This window comes from Dasypus novemcinctus, chromosome 21 (assembly GCF_030445035.2).
Source record: "Dasypus novemcinctus isolate mDasNov1 chromosome 21, mDasNov1.1.hap2, whole genome shotgun sequence".
In the NCBI taxonomy this organism is placed as follows: Eukaryota; Metazoa; Chordata; class Mammalia; order Cingulata; family Dasypodidae; genus Dasypus; species Dasypus novemcinctus.
Window position 1 is genome coordinate 46536983 of NC_080693.1, and position 19920 is coordinate 46556902.

Sequence of the window (19920 nt, forward strand, 5' to 3'; positions counted from 1 at the left end):
ATGGTAGATGGGAGCCCAACTGATGGAACCACAGCCACTTCCCAGATTCATCGTTTTTAATTCCCTTTCCTCCCAAAAAAAGTCTTGGGGGAAAAAACCCACTCTTTGAGAAATCCAGTGCTAACATTTTGTCTAGTTTTCTTTTCCTTTTTTTTTTTTTTTTTATTTCTCTCTCCTTCCTCCCGCCAACCCCCCATTGTCTGCTCTCTGTGTCCATTTGCTGCATGCATGTTCTTCTTTGTCTGCTTCTTTTGTTGTCAGAGGCATGGGAATCTGTGTTTCTTTTTGTTGTGTCACCTTGTTGTGTCAGCTCTCTGTGTGTGCGGCACCATTCTTGGGCAGGCTGAATTTTCTTTCGCGCTGGGCAGCTGTCCTTATGGGGCACACTCCTTGCGCATGGGGCTCCCCTACGTGGGGGCACTCCTTGCGCGCATCAGCACTGCTCATGGGCCAGCTCCACACAGGTCAGGGAGAACTGGGGTTTGAACCACAGACCTCCCATGTGTAGATGGATGCCCTAACCACTGGCCCAAGTCCGCTTCCCTTTTCCTTTTATTTGCACTTTTCCCCTAATTAAAATAGTAATTTATAGTTTTGTATTCTGTTTTTCACTTTAAATTTGAACCTCATTTTGTTGTAGCTTAATTAATAGTCTATCAAATGGATGTACCATAACCATCCTGCTGTGAGATGATCTAATAGAGATTAAACATTAAAAAGATATACTAAAATTTTAGAGAAATACCTAATATTCATTTATAGTCACTCAGAGAACATAGTGATTAACCAGAGTATTTTCTCTCCAGGATACCCAGGAATTATGATGATGGCAGATTCTTGCTGCTTGTTAGTTTTATATTTTACTCATTTGTCTAGTGTTCTAGTGTTTTTCTCAATACAAAGTCAAGCATTTGATGATTTTTAAAAAAATTATTAAAGAACCTTTAGGTAGCATTCTGTGCTTCTAAAAGAAGCAGCCAGATTTGCAGCAAGTTATTTTGAGTGCGGGTGGGATTTTGTAGTCATTTTTTGCCTGTGCAACTTTGTTAGCTTTCAAATGCATTTTATGTTTACAGAGTCTGAGTCTTTAGAATGTAATCATCATGGTATCCTATTCTCTTCTCCAGCTGTCCCCACAGTGTCCCCAGGAGGACTAGTGAGTGAGACAGTGCCTCTCTTTTTTAAATTGTGGGTGTCTATTACACATTTTATTTTATTTTTCCTCCTTTATTGTCCCTTTGTGTTAACTTATCCCTGACTCACAATACAAATTCTCTGAAGACAAAGCTTTGTCTACAACCCAGAACATCTTTATTGCATAAATAACACATTTGATAAGGTCATTTAAAGACTTGGATTAGAAAGTACTGCTCATTAAAATATGTTAACTCCCTTTAATTTTCTAATCTTAGACACATGTTCCAGTTTTCCTGACGGTGAACAAATAGGCCCTCAAGATCTCAGCTTCAATACTGGTGAAAACAGTGGAAGGTAATTGTCAAACCAAGAGAACTGACTCTCAAGCTCCCTTTATCTTGAAATTTGCTGTAGTTGGTGCTCAAATTTTTCATCAGTCGGATAATCAGATTTGGTGTTATTTTCCATCAACTCTACTTGAAATAAGTAATTCTGAAACTGTTAGAAAGTGGCAGCGTTCTGGTATGACAGTTGTACATGAGGAAAACTAATAATACAGGAAAAATTCTTATAGTATAATGTAACAACAGTGAGTGTAATTATTTCAGTAAATTATACTCAGATAAAGCAGTTTGTCTTTTAAACAGAAGAGCAATTAATTGCCAGAAAATGTTCCTAGAGGCAGTGCATGCACCCAATAACCTGCTCAGCATCACTCCTCTTTGGCTAGTATTTCAGTTGAATTTAAATAACCACCTTTAGGTTTTGAGTTTTAATTAACAGTTTGTCATTTCATTAGTGCCTATGGATTAGTAAACAGAAAAATTACTTGTGAATAGATTCTGCCCTGTAGACGATAGACGCTTTATGTGAATAAGTGAAGTAACACTAGACTGAATCTCCTCTGTGGGGTATATTGACAGGTTACAGTTAATATATTTATCTTTTCTTGCTTCTTCAAGTGCAGGCACACTGTTTAAAGGCACCTGTTGCTTCTGTTGTGTAACTTTTGCAAATGTTATTTTAAATGAATTGAGTTAATGCAGATTGGTTATGTTCCTGGTCATGTGGACACATGTAAGATCATTAAGTTTATTTCATTTCTTCTGCCTTTTACTACACATCTGTAGTGAAACACCTATTTTAAAATCCTCTTTTCTCCTTTGTTTTCTTTAGTTTCCTTTATTGATTTCAGGAGTCATGCATGAAGGTAAAACTGTGGTATAAGTTTGTCTTTCATACTCACAACTTGCCCAAAATAATTGCCAAATTTTGCGATTGTGCTCCTGCATTTGTGTTTAAGCTGCTATACCTATTTGTGAAAATTACACTGAAAGTTGCCTGAGAGACTGTTGAAAAAGCATGAATATATGCTCATGTAAGAGACATCTCTTCTGCGTACATTTTTCTTAATGAGAATTGTCCTTTCCTGTGTCTAACATCTTGCGGCATACTGTGATTAATGGTTTACTTTGTTCAAAACAGTGTACACTTTTTGTTAATAAAATGAACTTTGGAAAATATTATGCCTCTGTAATTTATTAAAATTAGGACCAGAAGCCCTTGTTTACTAGTCATATTGCCTGTTGTTTAATAGAGGCTGTTTAGCTCTGTACACTGTAAATGCATGAGGAAGTTAACAGATTTATACATAGTCTCCATAATTTATATGGTTACTTACCCTCCTTCAGGCAGTTGGAAATATTTGAGAACTATAATCATAGGAGAACTAGAAATTTAGTATTTGCTAACTGAATAGGAGATAGCATAAGCATGCTATTGTAGAGTAACTAGTTTTTCATGCAATGCTCTGAAACATTTCTAAGGTCTTTAACACATTTCCCCTTTTGTTAGATGGAAATATAGTCACATTCATTACATTTTGATGAAATCATATTTTTTTATTTTTTATTTTTTAAGATTTATTTTTTATTTCTCTCCCCTTCCCCCCAACCACTGCCCCCCCCCCATTGTCTGCTCTGAAATCATATTTTTAATCCAGCTTTCATTTATCTCTGCATGTCTCTTGTATTAGATGAAAGAATTTTGGACTTTCTGCCTTGAGAACAAACCATAGTTAAGAATTGGTTTGAAGATTTAAAAAATAATAGAGGCTCATATGAATCACGAAATGCAACTAAATGCTAGTATTAATTTTTCCCTACACTAAATAGTTTATTTGGCCTGTATTTGATATATAACTGAGTGCTTTTTTGTATACCTTTACAGTTTCTTTTATTTTTGAAAAGAAAACCATGTGTGGTTAGGAACTACAGTAGAGAAAACTGAGACTAGACTATTAACTTGGGGAAATTTTCTGTGAAAACTTTCAGCACAATGCTTTAATCATGACATTTTCTTGTGTCATTTGTGTGTTTATCAACACTTTGTCTCCCTCTGTCTTTTTCACATATCTTTTGGTCTTTTTTTTTGTTTTTAGTCATAGGTGTTCTCATCTTTGCTTATTTTTTTCATGGCCCCTTGAGGTTTTTTTTCAGTCCATGCATTCCTCAGAATGGCTAGTGATACTTTGGTTATTTGGGTTTTGAGTATTATTCTGGCTTTTCTTATCCTCTTTGCAGATGTATATAAAACAGCCAAGAGTGTTGCCCTTATTTTAGATGAATTGAGATTTGGTTGAGACCATTTTAAATTGGTAGAAATTTGTTTTGTTCGTTGTTCTTTTTTTCTTTTCCTTTTTTTTTTTTTTGTTATCTTTTATTAAAATTGGTAGAAATCGGAGTTCACTATGTTAGCAAGACTGCTTTCGGTTGATGAAAATTCAAAAATACTTCTTTTCGGCTTGTGCAAAAATTTTATAGGGAAAAATTGTTTCAACTTAATTACTATATTATCATCTCATGTATTTTAGGGAGCCAGCCCATTTGTTCCATATTTAAGAGGGAAGCCCACATCTTGAAAAGAAGAAAAAAAGTAAGCTGCCACAGAAATGATACTGTAACCATCCTCCTAGTATAAGTTTCTCCATATTTATAACTAAAGGAGACAAGAGTCTTCACAAAACAAAACTTGCAAACCAGAATAGAAAATAGGGAGCTGATGCTTAATTTGTGCAGAATTTTTTTTTTTTTTAAGATTTATTTATCTAGTCTCCCCTCCTCTGCTTTCTCTTCTCTCTGTTTCCATTTGCTGTGCATTCTTCTATGTCTTTTGTCTTCTCTTTAGGTGGCACCGGGAATTGATCCTGGGACTTTCTGGAATGGGAGAGAGGTGCTCAATCTCTTGCGCCACCTCAGCTCCCTGGTTTGCTGTGTCTCTTGTCTCTTCTCCATGTCTCTTTTTATTGCGTCATCTTGCTGCATCAGCTTTCCAATTGGGCCAACACACTTGCATGGCCAGCACTCTGCTCGGACCAGCTCACCGTGTGGGCCAGCTAGCTGCACGGGCCCGCTTGCCTTCACTAGGAGGCCCCGAGAATCAAATCCTGGACCTCCCATATGGTAGATGGGAGACCACTAACTTGAGCCACATCCGCTTCCTTTTAATAAAGTTGATTGTAAATGGATAGAGTTATTGGTAGCACGTTTTTATGAATGTACTTAATAGCACTGAATTTTGAGTGCGATTGTGGTTGTGGTTGAAAGGGGAAGTTTAGGGTTCTGTATGTCACCAGAAGGAAAGCTAGAGGTTGAAACATGGGACTGTATAGCGTAGTGAACCCCTGTTATCGGTGATGGATGTGATTAACGGTACAAATACAAGAATGTTCTTCCATGAACTAGAACAAATGTACGTCACTCGTATAGGTATTAATAATAGGGTGGTATATGGGGAAAAAACACGTAATGTAGTCTATGTACTATTGTTAACAGTAATATAGTGATTTTTTTTTTCATCAGTTGTAACAGAGGTACCACGTCATTGTTGTTTCAGTAATGGAGGGGGCGGTATAAGGGTTATAGGGTTTTCCTTTTTGGAGCAATGAAAATATTCTAAAATTGACTGCTCTTGAATGCACAATGCTCTGAATACACTGAAAGCCTTTGATTGTATACTTTGGATGGATTATATAGTGTGTGAATAAAACTGCTTGAGAAAAAAAACAACCACCTTAGCTAATGGATTGAATTGCTCAAAAGCAGTGTTGCTATGGTGAAGAAAATCATGTTTTGGGGGGCTCCCCAGCTCACCTCAAGTAATGTTGTTTTGGAATAACAATAGTAAGAAATATCCAGGGTATATAAAGTCACAATCCATTGAGGAGAGCCTCTAAGAGCCAAGCATCTGTCTACAAGGTATCTGGCACTGTTTAGTCAAGCAGTAGGCCAAATTCCTACCACTGCCTGTTTTTATAAATGAAGTTTTATTTATAAATAAAACTAAATATTCATTTACAGATCATTTATGGCTGCTTTTATACTACAAAGCAGACAGAATTAAGTAGCTGAAACAGAGAAAGTATGGCTAGCAAATCCTAAAATATTTACTGTCTGGTCCTTTACAGAAAAAGTTTGCTGACTCCTGCCCCAACAATGATGTTAATAGGTTGTGCTCACGTTCTTTGAGAATAGAAAATTTAGGTTTTAGAAAGCATATTTTTAAGTTAAAAATATCAAACATTCGATGAGTTATTTTGTGCTTAGTTTTTAAAATATGCTGAAGGGTGAGAGCATCGTTCATCCAAGTCATTCTAGAATCTTAATTAACCTGGAAGAAGACCAAACAGTTTTTCCAAAGATGAAAGGACTTGTTACCTTTTAGTAGTGACTTCTTTGGAAAATGTCGTTCCTCCACCCATAGCTGTCTTACATACATACAGTTTTTGCCCAGTTCCTCAAATAGGCAAGGCAGCCATATTTTCACTCTGCCTTGCCTGCCTTGGCTGTGCTAGATTTCAGGTAGCAGTGAGGAAGAGAGGAAAGAGACATGGTAGAAGATACCTGGGCTTTTCCCCGCCCACCTGCCCACCACCACCACCACCTGGTTATTCATGATCCGATCGATAAGAGATGTAGCACAAAGGGGATCTCTTCCCCCTTACTCCTCCTTCTAGCTGTCATAACCAACGATCTATGTTAAGTCCTGAGTAGGGGACCAGATCCCCAGTCATTTGCTTCTGACCCTGTTAATCCTACCTTTTTCAACTTTGTGTGCCCTGCTAGAATCCCCACCATTTTTTTTTTCAATGAAGTCTTCAATGTACTTCCCCTTTTGCTGAAGGTCATAGTTTCTCTTAGTCTTTCCTTCCTCCATTACCTTGCTTTGATATTTAGTGTTTTTGTCTCAAGTTCCTTCCTAGGAAATTTCTTCTTAATAGGGTTTTCTTTCAGTCTAAAGATGTCAGACTAGTGCTGAGATTGTGCATGTACATATTGTTTGTGGACTACTTTGACCACCTTGTGTCTTTGATTTCTAAAGTAACCTTTGAAGTGGATGAGTTGTGTATCATATCCACTTGGCAGAGATCTCTGAGATTCAGTGAGGTTGTGTGATTATTTTAAGGTTTGACACCACTGGATGGGATAGAATGAGTTGCTGGTTTTTCTATCTCCTCACACTTGCACCAAACCCAACATTCTAGCACCTAATAATTAAAACCTAAAGATTGTTCTATTTTGAGATAATTTTAGATTTACAAAAGAACTGAAATATCATCTGGAATTTTCTGTTAACCTTTGCCCAGCTCTTCTTTTTATTAACATGTTATATAACCATAGAGCAATGATCAAAGCTAAGAAATTAAGCTTGGTTACAATACTATTAACTGATCTTATAGAATTTGTTCACCAGTTATTTCACTAATGTCCTCTTTGTCTTCTAGGATCCAGTTCAGGATCCTACTTTATATTTAGTTGTCATCTCTGTATTCTTCTCTGATCTGTGACAGTTCCTTAGTCTTTCCTTGTCTTTCTTGGCTTTGACAATTTTGAAAAGGAACAATTATTTTATACACTCTCTCCTCCAATTTGCCTGTTGTTTTCTTATACTCAGGTTATGCATTATTGAGGTTATGCATTATTGGGAATTATACCACAGATGTGATAGGCCCTCCTCAGTGCATTCTTATCAGGGTAAAGGTTGATTACTTGGTTAAGGTGGTATCTGCTAGGATTTTCCACTCTATATTTACTATTTTCCCCTTAGAAATTACTAAATATTTGAGGGCGGATACTTGGGGACTATACAAATATCCCATTTCTGCTTATAACTTTTGCCCACTAATTTTCTCATCCACCAGTGGATCTTGCCTGTAACGGTTATTACTACAGTGGTTTTTTTTTTTGTTTTTTTTTAAGATTTATTTTTTATTTCTCTTCCCTTCCCCCCTCCCCCAGTTGTCTGCTGTCTGTGTCCATTTGCTGTGTGTTCTTCTGTGACTGCTTCTATCCTTAGCAGCAGCACTGGGAATCTGTGTTTCTTTTTGTTGCATCATCTTGCTGTGCCAGCTCTCCTGGGCAGGCGCACTGGGCGGCTTTCCTTACAGGGTGCACTCCTTGCACGTATGGCTCCCCTACACTGCAGACCCCCTGCGTGGCACAGTGCTCCTTGCGCGCATCAGCACTATGCATGGGTCAGCTCCACACAGGTCAGGGAGGCCCGGGGTTTGAACCACGTACCTCCCATCTGGTCGGCAGACGCCCTATCCATTAGGCCAAGTCTGCTTCCGGTACAGTGTTCTAATGGTGGATTTTCTATTCCTCTCATTTTCTGTACATTTATTAATTAGAATTCTATAAGAAGTCCTTTCCCCATTTCTTTGTTTAACTATTTATTTATAACTGTATGATTCATGAATATTTATTTTATTCTCTTAAGTTATGTTCCAGTACTGTCATTATTTGTTTTGTAATTGAACTTATTCTAGTTTCGGCCAATGGAAGCTCTTTCAGATTGGCTCCTGTGTCCAAAGAAATATGCCCCCATCATACTTTAAAAAAAAAAAAAATCATTATTTCCTGGAACTACAAGATGCTCCTTGCTTATTTTGTTTTTTTCCCTGTCTCAATCCTGGAATCAACCACTTCTTTGAGGAACTATGATTTTTTTAATGGAGAATGAATTTTAGAAACAAAGATTTGAGTGCTAACATGCTTATTGTTACTAGAATGTCACTGCTTCTAGTTTCTCTCAGTGGGTAGAGTAGGAAACATATATGTACTTATTTATACAGACACATCTGTATTTATTTTTGTGTGTTTCTGTTTTGAAGGCATGAGTCTGTGTGGATACCTGTGACTCCTACCCAGCATCACAGGGTTCATTCTGGAGTTCCACATTTCCTTACTTACATGTATTTCTCTGGCTGTCATTATCTAAAATATATTTACTGACTTGTTCAACCCTATTTACACAACCAAATGGTTTTGGAATTTTTAACCTATACCCCTTGAGAAACAAATTTAATAACTAGCATACAGTGTTTTGGTATAGTTCTGTTTGTCTTTAGTCTTTCAGTATCATGTTGAAACACTATTTTACAAAGTTATGTAGGTCCTTAGGTTCAAAGTTACATTAGTTCCTTTCTTCCCTCGCCCTTTCAGTGTGATTATGTGATTCATTTGTAATACAGTTCAATTCATCTGTTAAAGTCTGCATTTTGTCCTCCCACATACATCCTGACTGATTTTCTTAAATTTACATATATTAAAATTCAGTCATTGTAGGGTGCCATTCTTTGGATATTGACAGATGCATAGTCATGTATCTGCCACCACAGCACCATACAAAACAGTTCATTCTCCCCCAAAATTTCCTTGTACTGGCCCTTTATAGGTAACTTCCCATCCTTTAGCCCTTAGCAACCATTGATCTATATTCTGTTGTTTTAGTTTTCCCTTTTCAGAGTGTCATAAATGGAATCATACAATATGTAGTCTTTCATTTAATTGCATTAGCAAAGTGCAATTAAGTGTCATCTGCTTTGTGTGAATCAGTAGTTCTTTCTTTATGGATATATCATCATTGATTCATTTACCTATTGTTAAAAGAAAATGCCAAACTGTTCCAGCAGTTACACTATCATTTTGCTTATTCACCAGCACCTGGTACTATCAGTATTTTTAATTTTAGCCCCTCTGATAGCTGTGTAGTAGTATCACAAAGCACTTTTAAGTTGCATTTTCCTTATGACAAATATTTTGAACATACTTCCATATGCTTATTTACCACTTTGGTGAAGTGTCTTAAGTGTTTTGTCTGTTTTTCAATTGGCTGGCTTGTTTTCTCACTGTTAGGTTTTTTAAATCATCTGGATATAATTCTGTATTAGTCAGCCCAAGGGGCACTGATGCAAAATACCAGCAATCTGTTGGCTCTTATAAAGGGTATTTATTTGGGGTAGAAGCTTACAGTTACCGGGCCATAAAGCATAAGTTATTTCCCTCACTAAAGTCTCTCGCCATGTGTTGGAGCAAGATGACTGCCAGTGTTCAACCTTCCTCTTCCTCTTAGGCTCCATGGTCCCAGCTTCTTCCAGTAGCAGCTGTAGGCCATCAGGCTCTCTAGGCTTTGGCTCTCTCTCCGGGACTTGATTCTCTCTGGTCTTAGCTGCGCTGCTCTTCTGTGTGCATACTTCCTGGGCTCCAGCTCAAAACTCCCTTGTGTCCTCCTCCTATGTGTCTTTACTTCCCCAAAATCCACATCAGAACTCCAGCATCAAAACTCCAGCTCTGTCCTTTGCCATGTCTTTTCTCTGTGAGTCCCCACCCACCAAGGGGCAGGGACTCAATGCCCTACTGATGGGGCCAGTCATAATTTAATCAATTTAAAGTGATGCCTCTGACAGACCAGTTTACGTGTGTAGTCCAGTAACTATTTTTGGAATTCATGAACAATGCCAGGCTGCTACAAAGTCCTTTATTGGACTTGCAAATACTTTTCCCCAGTCACTTTTCTTTTTACTTTTCTTCCTTTTTAAAAGCAGTTTTGAGATATATTCACATTCCATACAATCTATCCAAATTATACAATCAGTCGCTTTTAGTATAATCACAGAGTTGTGCATTCATCACCACAGAAATTTTAGAACTATTTACTCAGAAGAAAAACTGTTCCCCTTAGCAGTCACCTCTCAAATCCTTCTATCCTTTTGCAGCCCTACATAGCCACTAATCTAATTCCATCTTTATAAATTGATTTATATTTACATTTTATGTAAATGGAATCATACAATCTATAGTACTTTCCGTCTGGTTTCTTTCACTTAGCATAGTGTTTTTTTCCTTTTGTTGGATGTGAACATCTTGTAACATTAACACAGATTTTTTAATTTCAAAGAAAAACGTCATATAGATGCAACATTACACATATTCACATTTCACTTGAGGTTTCCCTGTGCTGTAGAGATCCATGTTACATTTTTTTCTTTACTTTTAAAGACGTTTTAGATTATACAAAAGTTCCATAGAAAATAAGTGGGATTCACATATACCCCACCCCTCTGCCTTTCATATTTTCCCCGATTTATAACATCTTTAATTAAGGTGGTACATTTGTTAAAATTGATGAACAAAGTATGTCACATTTTATAGCTTTCCTTCTAGTAATATACATGACCTTAGACTTTTCCCTTTCAACCACTGTCATACCCATATAATAGCACTGCTAGTTACAAACATTATGTTGTGCTTTCACCTTTCCTGTTAATTTCCAAAGATTAACAAACAACCTTTTACCAATTCTGCACAGATTAACCTCAGCTGTCCATTCTCTAACCTCATTCTATTTTCTGGTAACATATTCTAGTTTTTTAACTTCATGAGTTTATACAGTATATTTAGTTCATAGTAACACAGTCATACAGTATTTGTCCTTTTGTGTCTGACTTGCTTCACTCAATATAATGCGTCCAGGTTCATCCATGTGGTCATATGCTTCATGATTTCATTTCTTCTTACAGGTACATAATATTCCATCATGTGATACAACATACTTTTTTATCCATTCATCGATTGATGGACACCTGGGTTGTTTCCATCTTTTGGCAATTGTGAATCATGCTGTTAGGAACATTAGTGTACAGATGTCTGTTGGTGTCACTGCCCACAGTTCTTCTGGGTATATACCTAATAGTGGTATTGCCGGCTCAGATGGCAAATATATATTCAACTTGCCTTTTTTTCTTTTTAATTTTTATTAATTTTTTATTTTTTTAAAAGAAGCTTTAGATTACATAAATGTTACATAAAAAATATGGGAGATTTCCATATATTCCACCCCATCCCCTTCCCACACTTCCCACATTAACAGCATCTTTCATTAGTGTGGTACATTTGTTACAATTGATGAACACATACTGAAGCATGGAATATACTTTACATTATAGTTTATACTCTGCCCCACACAATTTTATAGGTTTTGACAAAATGTGTAATGGCCTATATCCGTCATTGCAGTGTCATGCACGACAATTCCAATGTCCCAAAAATGCCCCTATGTTACACCTATTCCTCCTCTTCCGTCCCCTCAGAACCTCTGATGGCCAGTGCCTTTATATCAATGATATCAGTTCTTCCATTGCTAGAATAAGAATAAGTCTATAGCAGAATAATAATAATAAGTCTACTTTAGTCTGTTGTTCATTCTTCAGTCTTGCGGATTTTGGGATGGTGATGCCCACTCTGTTTCTAATTGGCAGGGAGCGTAGATTCCATGGGTCAGATGGATGGCACTGTCTTGGTTGGAGTTGCAGATACTCTGTTCCTTTGGAGAGGTGTTGTCCATCATCATCTCCTTGTTGGTTGTCCTGGGTGAATCCAATGAACTGGAGAGTAGGAGTTGTAACTCAGCTAAGATTTGGGGCTCAACCGGCACATGTGTTCAGTTTCTTTAGGAACTGCCAAACAGTACCACACAGTAAATGAAACATTTTCCATTACCACCAACAGCGAATAAATATCCCTCATCTCTCTGAATCCTCTCCAACGCTTGTAGTTTTATGTCTTTTTAATATTGGCCATTCAAAGAGCTGTGAAATGATATCTCATTTTAACTTTGATTTGCACTGCCCTAATCATTAGTGATATTGGACATTTTTTCATGTGTGTGGGGTTTTTGTTTTTTTGCCACTTGTATTTCTTCTTTGGACAAGTGTCTGTTGTAATCTTTTGCCCATTTTTTTATAGTCGAATTGTAGCATCTCTATATATCATGGATATTTAATATGGATATTAATCCCTTATGGGTATGTGATTTCCAAATATTTTCTCCCACTGAGTCAGCTGCCATTTCACCTTTTGGCAAGTTCTTGAGATGCAAAAGTATTTAATTTTGAGGAGGTCCCATTCATCTTTTTTTCTTTTGTTTTTTTGTGCTTTTCGGTATAAAGTCCAAGAAACCACCATCTACTACAAGATGTTGAAGATGTTTTCCTACATTTCCTAGTAGCTTTATGATCCTGGCTTTTATATTTCGGTCTTTAATCCATTTTGAGTTGATTCTTATATAGGGGGTGAGATGGGGGTCCTCTTTCATTCTTTTTGTTATAGATATCCAGTACTCCTAGTACCATTTGTTGAAGAGACTGCTTTGCCTGTAAACATGAACTTGGTAGGCTTATAAAAAACCAGTTGGGACTGACACGGTGAGCTCATGCAACAAGGTGACTGCAGTGACATGATACAACCAAGAGAAACAGCAAGGAAACACAGTGAGAGACGCAATAAAGTGGGAAGCAGGTGCGGCTCAGGCGGTTGGGCATCTCTCTCTGCATAAGAGGTCCTGGGTTCAGTTCTGGTGCCTCCTAAAAAAGGAAGACCAGCACACAACAAACAGACACAGTGAATGCAAACAACGAGGGGCTGGGGAAAAATAAATAAAAATAAAATAAATCTTTTAAAAAAACAAAACAGTTGGCCATGGAGAAGAGGAGTTATTTCTGGCTCTCAATTCTTTTCCACTGAAAATAATGTCTATCTTTATGCCAATACCAGACTGTTTTTTGTTTGTTTGTTTTTTTACAGGAGATACCAGGGATCAAACGTGGGACCTCGCATGATATCATGCTGTTTTGAACACTGTACCTTTGTAGTATGTTTCAGGGTCATACAGTGGAAGTCTTCCCACATTGCTTTTCATTTTCAGATTGCTTTTGACTGTTTGGGTCCCCTTTCCATTCTAAGTAAATTTTGTAATTGTCTTTTCTGTTTCTGTAAAGTAGGTTTTTGGAATTTTGATTGGTATTACATTGAATCCATAAGTCAGTTTTGGTAGGACTGATAATGTCACAATGTTTAGTCTTTCAATCCATGAACGCAGAATGCCTTTCCATTTGTTTAGGTCTTCTTTGATTTATTTTACTGATGTTTTTTAAGTTTTCTGAATATAGGTCCGGTACATCTTTGGTTAAATTAGTTCCTATATATTTGAATCTTTTGTTGCTATTGTAAATGGAATTTTCCCCCTGATTTCCTGCTCAAATTGTTCAATAAACTGCACAGAAACATTATTGATTTTTGTGTGATCATCTTGTATCTACCACTTTGCTGGATTCATTTATTAGCTCAAGTAGCTTTTTTGTAGACATTTTAGAAATTTCTAAATATAGGATCATGTCATCTTTGAATAGTGAGAATTTTACTTCCTCTTTTTCTACATGGATGCCTTTTATTTATTTTTCTTGTTCTTTGCTCAGGCTAGAACTTCTAGCAGATTATTGACTAATAGTGGTGACAATGGGCATCATTGTCTTGTTCCTAATCTTAGAGGGAAAGCTTTCAACCATTCCCCATTGAATATGTTGTTGGCTATGGGTTTTTCAATTATGCCATTTATCATATTGAGGAATTTCCCTCTATTCCTGTCTTTTGAAGTGTTTTTATTAAGAAAGGATGCTGGATTTTATCTAATGCCCTTTCTGTACTGATCAAGTTAATCATGTTTTTTTCCCTTTAATTTGTTACTGTGGTGTATTACGGTAATTGATTTTCTTATGTTGAACCATCCTTGCCTACCAGGAGTAACTCCCACTTGCTCATGGTGTATTAATTCTTTAAATATGCTCTTGGATTCTATTTGCAAGTATTCTGTTGAGGATTTTTGCATCAGTGTTCATTAGATTGGTTTGTAATTTTCTTTTCTTGTATCTTTATCTGACTTTGGTATTAGGATGATGTTGGCTTCATAAAATGTGTTGGGTAATTTTCCCTCCTCTTCAATTTTTTGGAAAAGTGTAAACAGGATTGGTGTTAATTCTTCTTGAAATGCTTGGTAGAAATTCACTTGAGAGGCTGTGTGGTCCTGGAGTGTTCTTTGTTGTTATTTATTTATTTTAAGATTTGTTCTTTTTATTTATTCTCCCCACCCCCATTGGTTGCACTCGCTGTCTGCTCTCTTATGTCCATTCACTGTGTTCTCTCTGCATCTGCTCATCTTCTCTTTAGGAGGCATCCAGAACTGAACCTGGAACTTGCAGTGTGGAAGAGAGACACTCAATCACGTGAGCCATCTCAGCTTCCTGCTTTGTTTTGTCTGTCATTGTCATTCCTCTTTGTATTTCCTTGTTGCATCAGCTTGATGCACCTGCCCATCATTCCAACTCATTGTCTTGCTCATATTCTCAAGGAGGCACTGGGGAGTGAACCTGGGACCTCTCGTGTGCTAGGCGGTAGCTCAATTACTTGAACCACATCTGTTTCCCTGTTCTTAAATTTTTTTTTAATCTCCCCCCTTGCATCTTGCTTGCTGTCTGCTCTCTCTGTCCATTCATTGTGTGTGCTTCTGTGTGTCTGTATTTATTATTTATTTCCCTCCCCCCCTTGCGGCTTGCTTGTTGTCTGCTCTGTGTCCATTTGCTGAGCGCTCTTATGTGTTTTTACTTGTCTCCTTTTTTTTTTTTGTTGCATCATCTTGCTGAGTCAGCTCTCCACAGCACTTGGGGGCCAGAGGGCACTCCGCAGTTTTTGGAGTCAGGGGCGGCTCTCCATGGTGCTTGCAGGCCAGCAGCTCTCCGTGGTGTGCGGGCGAGGCTGCCTTCACAAGGAGACCCCAGGACACGAACCCAGGGCCTCCCGTATGGTAGTCAGGAGCCCAGCTGATTGGGCCACAGTCGCTTTCCTTTTGTTAGATTTTTGATGACTGATTCAGTCTTTTTAAATGTGATTGGTTTGTTAAGTTCATGTATTCTTATAGAGTCGAATTAGGTTGTGTTTCTAGAAATGTGTCCATTTTATGTAGGTTGTCTAGTTTGTTAGCATACAGTTTCTCATAATATCCTTTAATGGTGCTTTTTATTTCCGTGGGGTCAGTGTTAACTTTCCCCCTTGCATCTGGTTTCTCTAGTTCTTCAGTTAGATCTTTGATTTTAGCTCTTTTTTCTTTGATCCAGTGATTTTTTAGGAATGTATTGCTTAGCGTGTATACATTTGCAAAATTTCCCCTTTCCTGTTTATTATTGATTTCCAGTTTCATTCCATTATGTTCTGAGAAGGTGTTTTATATAAGTTTAGTCTTTTTATATTTATTGAGAACTGCCTTGTGACCTAATGTTGTCTATCCTGGAGAAAAATCCATGAGAACTTGAGGAGAATGTATAACCCACCGATTTGGGATGCAACATTCTATATATGTTAGGTCTAGCTTGTTTTTCATACTATTCAAGTTCTCTGTTTCCTTGTTTGATCTTCTGTCTAGTTTTATCTAATGATGTGAGTGACATGTTGAAATCTCCAACTGTTATTGTAGAGATGTCTATTTCTCCCTTCAGTTTTGCCGGAATTTGCCTCATGTATTTTGGGGCACCCTGGTTAGGTGCATAGACATTTATGACTGTTATTTCTTCCTGGTGGATTGTCCCTTCTATTAATATATAATGGCTTTCTGTTTCTCTTATAATTTTTTGCATTTAAAGTCTGTTTTGTATGATATTTGTATTGCTACCTTGCTCTTTTTTGGTTCCTATTTGCGTGGAGTATGTTCTTCTTATCTTTCACTTTTAGCTGATTTCTATCCCTGGGTCTAAGTTTTTTGATTGGGAAGTTTAATCCATTTACTTTCAATATTACTAGAAATGCATTATTTACTTATACCATTATATTCTTTGGTTTTCATATGTCGTATCTTATTTTCTTTTTCATTCAGGGTATAAGGCTTCTTTTAATACTACCTGCATGGAGGATTCTTTTTTTGTGGACTCTCTTAATTTCAGTTTATTTGTGACTATTTTAAACTCAATTTCATATTTGAGGGATAAATCTTCCAGAATAAAGAATTCTCAGCTGGCAGTGTTTCTCTTTCTGTATCCTGATTGTATCATACCATTATCTTCTCGCCTCCAAGGCTTCTGATGAGAAATCCACATTGTCTTATTGGGCATCTCTTGTATGTGATGGTTTGCTTCTCCCTAGCTGCTCTCAGAATTTTCTCCATATTTTTGACATTGACATTCTAAGTAGTATATGAAATGAATAGATCTGTTCACATTTACTCTGATAGGGCTACATTGTGCTTCTTAGTCATGTAACTTCATTTCTTTCATGAGAGTGTAGAAATTTTCAGCCATTATTTCCTCAAATACTCTTTCTACTCTTTTCCCTTCTCTTCTCCTTCTGGAATTCCCATGATTTGTATGTTGCTGCCATTTGTGTTATCATTCAACTCCCTGAGTCCCTGCTTAATTTTTTCCATTCTTATCTCTCTCCTTCCCTCTCTTCAATATCAGCTCTTCTGTCTTCTTCATCATTTATTCTTTCTGCTGTCATATTGAGTCTGCTTTTAAATGCCTGTAAGGTGTTTTTGATCATCTCTGCTGTGTCTTTCATTCCAGTGAGCTCTGTTACTTTTCAGGTTTTCACTTCTTCTTTGTGCTAGCTTAGTGTCTTCTCTATGTCCTTTATCACATTAGCCATATTGTCTTTCAACTCATTAATTTGATTTTGCAAATTTGTATGAACCTCATTGATTAGTTATCTCAAATTATGTGTCTTATCTGGGGCTTTGATAGATTCTTTTTCTTGTACCATTTCTTCCATTTTTTTAATATAGTTTTTAATGTTTTGCTGATGTCTAGGCATCTCTTTATGATGGTGAGTTTATTCTGATGCTCAGTTATCTCTCTTTCATAGGGATTTAGTTGCAGGAGGCTCTGTTACTGCCTTTCTTTGATTCTTGGTTCAATCTCTTCTAGGTCTTTAGGGTTATCCCTATTAGTTACTCAACTCTGGGCCCATAATGGGTTGCAGACCTGCTTTAAGGGCCTTGGGGAGGGAAGCTGTAAAGACCAGAAAAGCCTCTCATAGTTACTTTGTTATTTTTTTATTTTTATTTTTTCCCGTGTTTATTTATTATGCTTTTAATTTCTTCACATGCATTTCCTTGATTTGTCTGAAGATGGAGCTCTTAGGCAGCCATCTCAGTTCAAAACCTGGTCAGAGTGTGTTCCCTGCAACACAGATGGCAGCAGTATGACAGGATCCTGCCTGGAAGCTGTTCAGAGCCTTCTGATTCAAACTTTCTCAGAGGCCGTTGTCTAACATTTATCTAACCACAACCATAATACACCTCCCGTTCCTGGGTCATAAATAATTCCACTTCTGTCTGCATCCTCAACAACCAGTCCCAGTCAGTAGGGAGGGTGATTGAGACGGTGAGATCTCTTTAGTCCTGTGTGTGCTCCCAAGGCAAACAATGGTGTGGTCCCATCTGGCCTGGAAGGGCTGGTGTAACACAGGAGACCAACTTTGTTGGCCAAAAATGTAATCAGCTTAGGTTGCATACCTGTCTGTCCTTTTCTGGGAAGGTGCATCCTTGTTTTCCTCTCTGTCAATAGCTGCCTGAGACCCGGAAATTTAAACTTGTTTGCTCATAGGATTGGGGAACTGTGCAGGTGGCTGAAGCTGCACCTTTGTACTCAGAGTATTTCCATCGAGATTTTTTCCCTGTTCCCCTCTCTTCTGAGTAATGTCCAGGCTTCCCTTGATGTTCTGAATCCTGGAACCTTTTTTTGCAGTCATTTCTGCCTGTTTTTTTTTTTAGTTATTTTTCTAGGCAAGAAGAGATTCCTATGTCTTTTCTAATCTGCCATCTTCCCGGAAGTCTGTTGCTTCTCTTTCCATTCTTTTAACAGTGTCTTTCGGTTCCCTCCATTTGCCCCATGGGATCTAAGCTCCCTGTCAATAGAGTGGGCAACACCATCCCCAAATCCTCAGGATTGGGGAATTAACTTTAGACTAAAGTAGACCTATTACTGTTCGATTATAGACTTAGTTTTCTACCAATGTAAAACTATTATCGTTGATGTAAAGGCAGTGGCCCCCAGAGTCCAGTTCATTGGACTTGCCTGGACAACTAACAAATGGATAATTGACAACACCTTTCCCAAAATACAGGGAGTATCCACAACTGCAAGCAAGACAATTCTATCCATCTGCTCCAGGGGGTCGAAGCCCCCTCTCAATTTTAAAGGGCATCACCATCCCAAAATCCTCAAGATTGAGGAATGAACGAACGTAAATGGGGGAAATACAACTATGGACTAAATTAGACTTACTGTTATTCTAGCAATGGAAGAACTTGTAACACTGATATGAAAGACAGTGGCCACCAGAGGTTCTGAGAGGAGGGAGAGGGAAGAGTAGGTATAACATGGGGCATTTTTGGGACATTGGAATTGTACATGACAATGCAATGATGGATACAGGCTATTATATATTTTGTCAAAACCTATACGATTGTGTGGGGCAGAGTGTAAACTGTAAAGTATATTTCATGGTTAGTAGCAGTGCTTCAATATGTGTCCATCAATTGTAATAAATGTACTACACCATGTTAATGTGGGAAATTGTGGGAGGAGGTGGGGGCGGGACATGGGAATCCCCTATATTTTTTTTTAAAAGATTTTATTTTTTATGTATTTCTCTCCCCTCCCCCCCCCAGTTGTCTGTTCTCTGTGTCCATTCGCTGAGTACTCTTCTATGACTGCTTTCCATCCTTATCAGCAGCACTGGGAATCTGTGTTTCTTTTTGTTGCATCATCTTGCTGCGTCAGCTCTCCATGTGTGCGGCGCCATTCCTGGGCAGGCTGCACTTTCGTGCTGGGCGGCTCTCCTTATGGGGCGCACTCCTTGCGCGCATCAGCACTGCGCATGGGCCAGCTCCACACGGGTCAAGGACGCCCGGGGTTTGAACCGCGGACCTCCCATGTGGTAGACGGACGCCCTAACCACTGGGCCAAGTTTGCTTCCCTCCCCTATATTTCTGATGTAACATCTACGGAAGCTAAAACTTCTTTTAAAAAAAAATAATAATAATAACTAAATACAGAATCCCCAAACTACTGTTTATTTGGAATAGACTGTAACTAAAAACAAAGTATGTCAAATCATATATGTTCCAATTTGGGGGGAAAAAAACTTTCACAGAGTGTTTAAGCTCTTAATTTGAAAAGTCTGATTTATCAGTTCTCGTCTTGGATTGTGCTTTTGTTGTCATATTAGAACTATTTGCCTAATCCCAAGTAATGAAGATTTTCTGCTGTTTTTCTCTAAACGTTTTATAGTTTTTTACTTTACATTTAGATCATCCAGTTGGAGTTAATTTTTGTATATTTTGTGAAGTTTGCATTGACATTGTGTTTTTTGCATATTGCTGTCAAATTATTCCATCATTATGTCCTGCTATCCATACCCTGCCTTCACCAATTATCATATATTCTAAATAGCTGAACTGTTTCCAAGGGTTACCAGCTACCCTAGGTAAGTGAGCACTTGAGTCTTTTTTCCCTGTAGGCTCCTGGCCCTCCCTCTTCAGATTGGTGGTTTTGCTCTATTGGTTGCTCTGTGACCTCAGTTTGGTTGGAAAAAAAATGTAACAAGTGACATTCCTTCTATC

At 37.8% G+C, this 19920-nt stretch overlaps 1 protein-coding gene across 7 annotated transcripts in view; it reads left to right on the plus strand.

The window, feature by feature from the left end:
- Positions 1–19920, plus strand: part of TRIM37 (tripartite motif containing 37) — a 223966-nt gene that overhangs the window by 172279 nt on the left and 31767 nt on the right. For 5 of the 7 annotated variants that reach the window (XM_071210891.1, XM_058283891.1, XM_058283895.1 and 2 more), the window contains one exon: positions 1413–1491. In XM_071210891.1, the coding sequence (XP_071066992.1) occupies positions 1413–1491 (79 nt within the window). Of the gene's footprint in view, positions 1–1412; positions 1492–2313; positions 2661–4009; positions 4072–19920 lie in introns of those variants that run through there. The other 2 variants (XM_058283893.2, XM_058283894.1) reach the window with 2 other exon arrangements.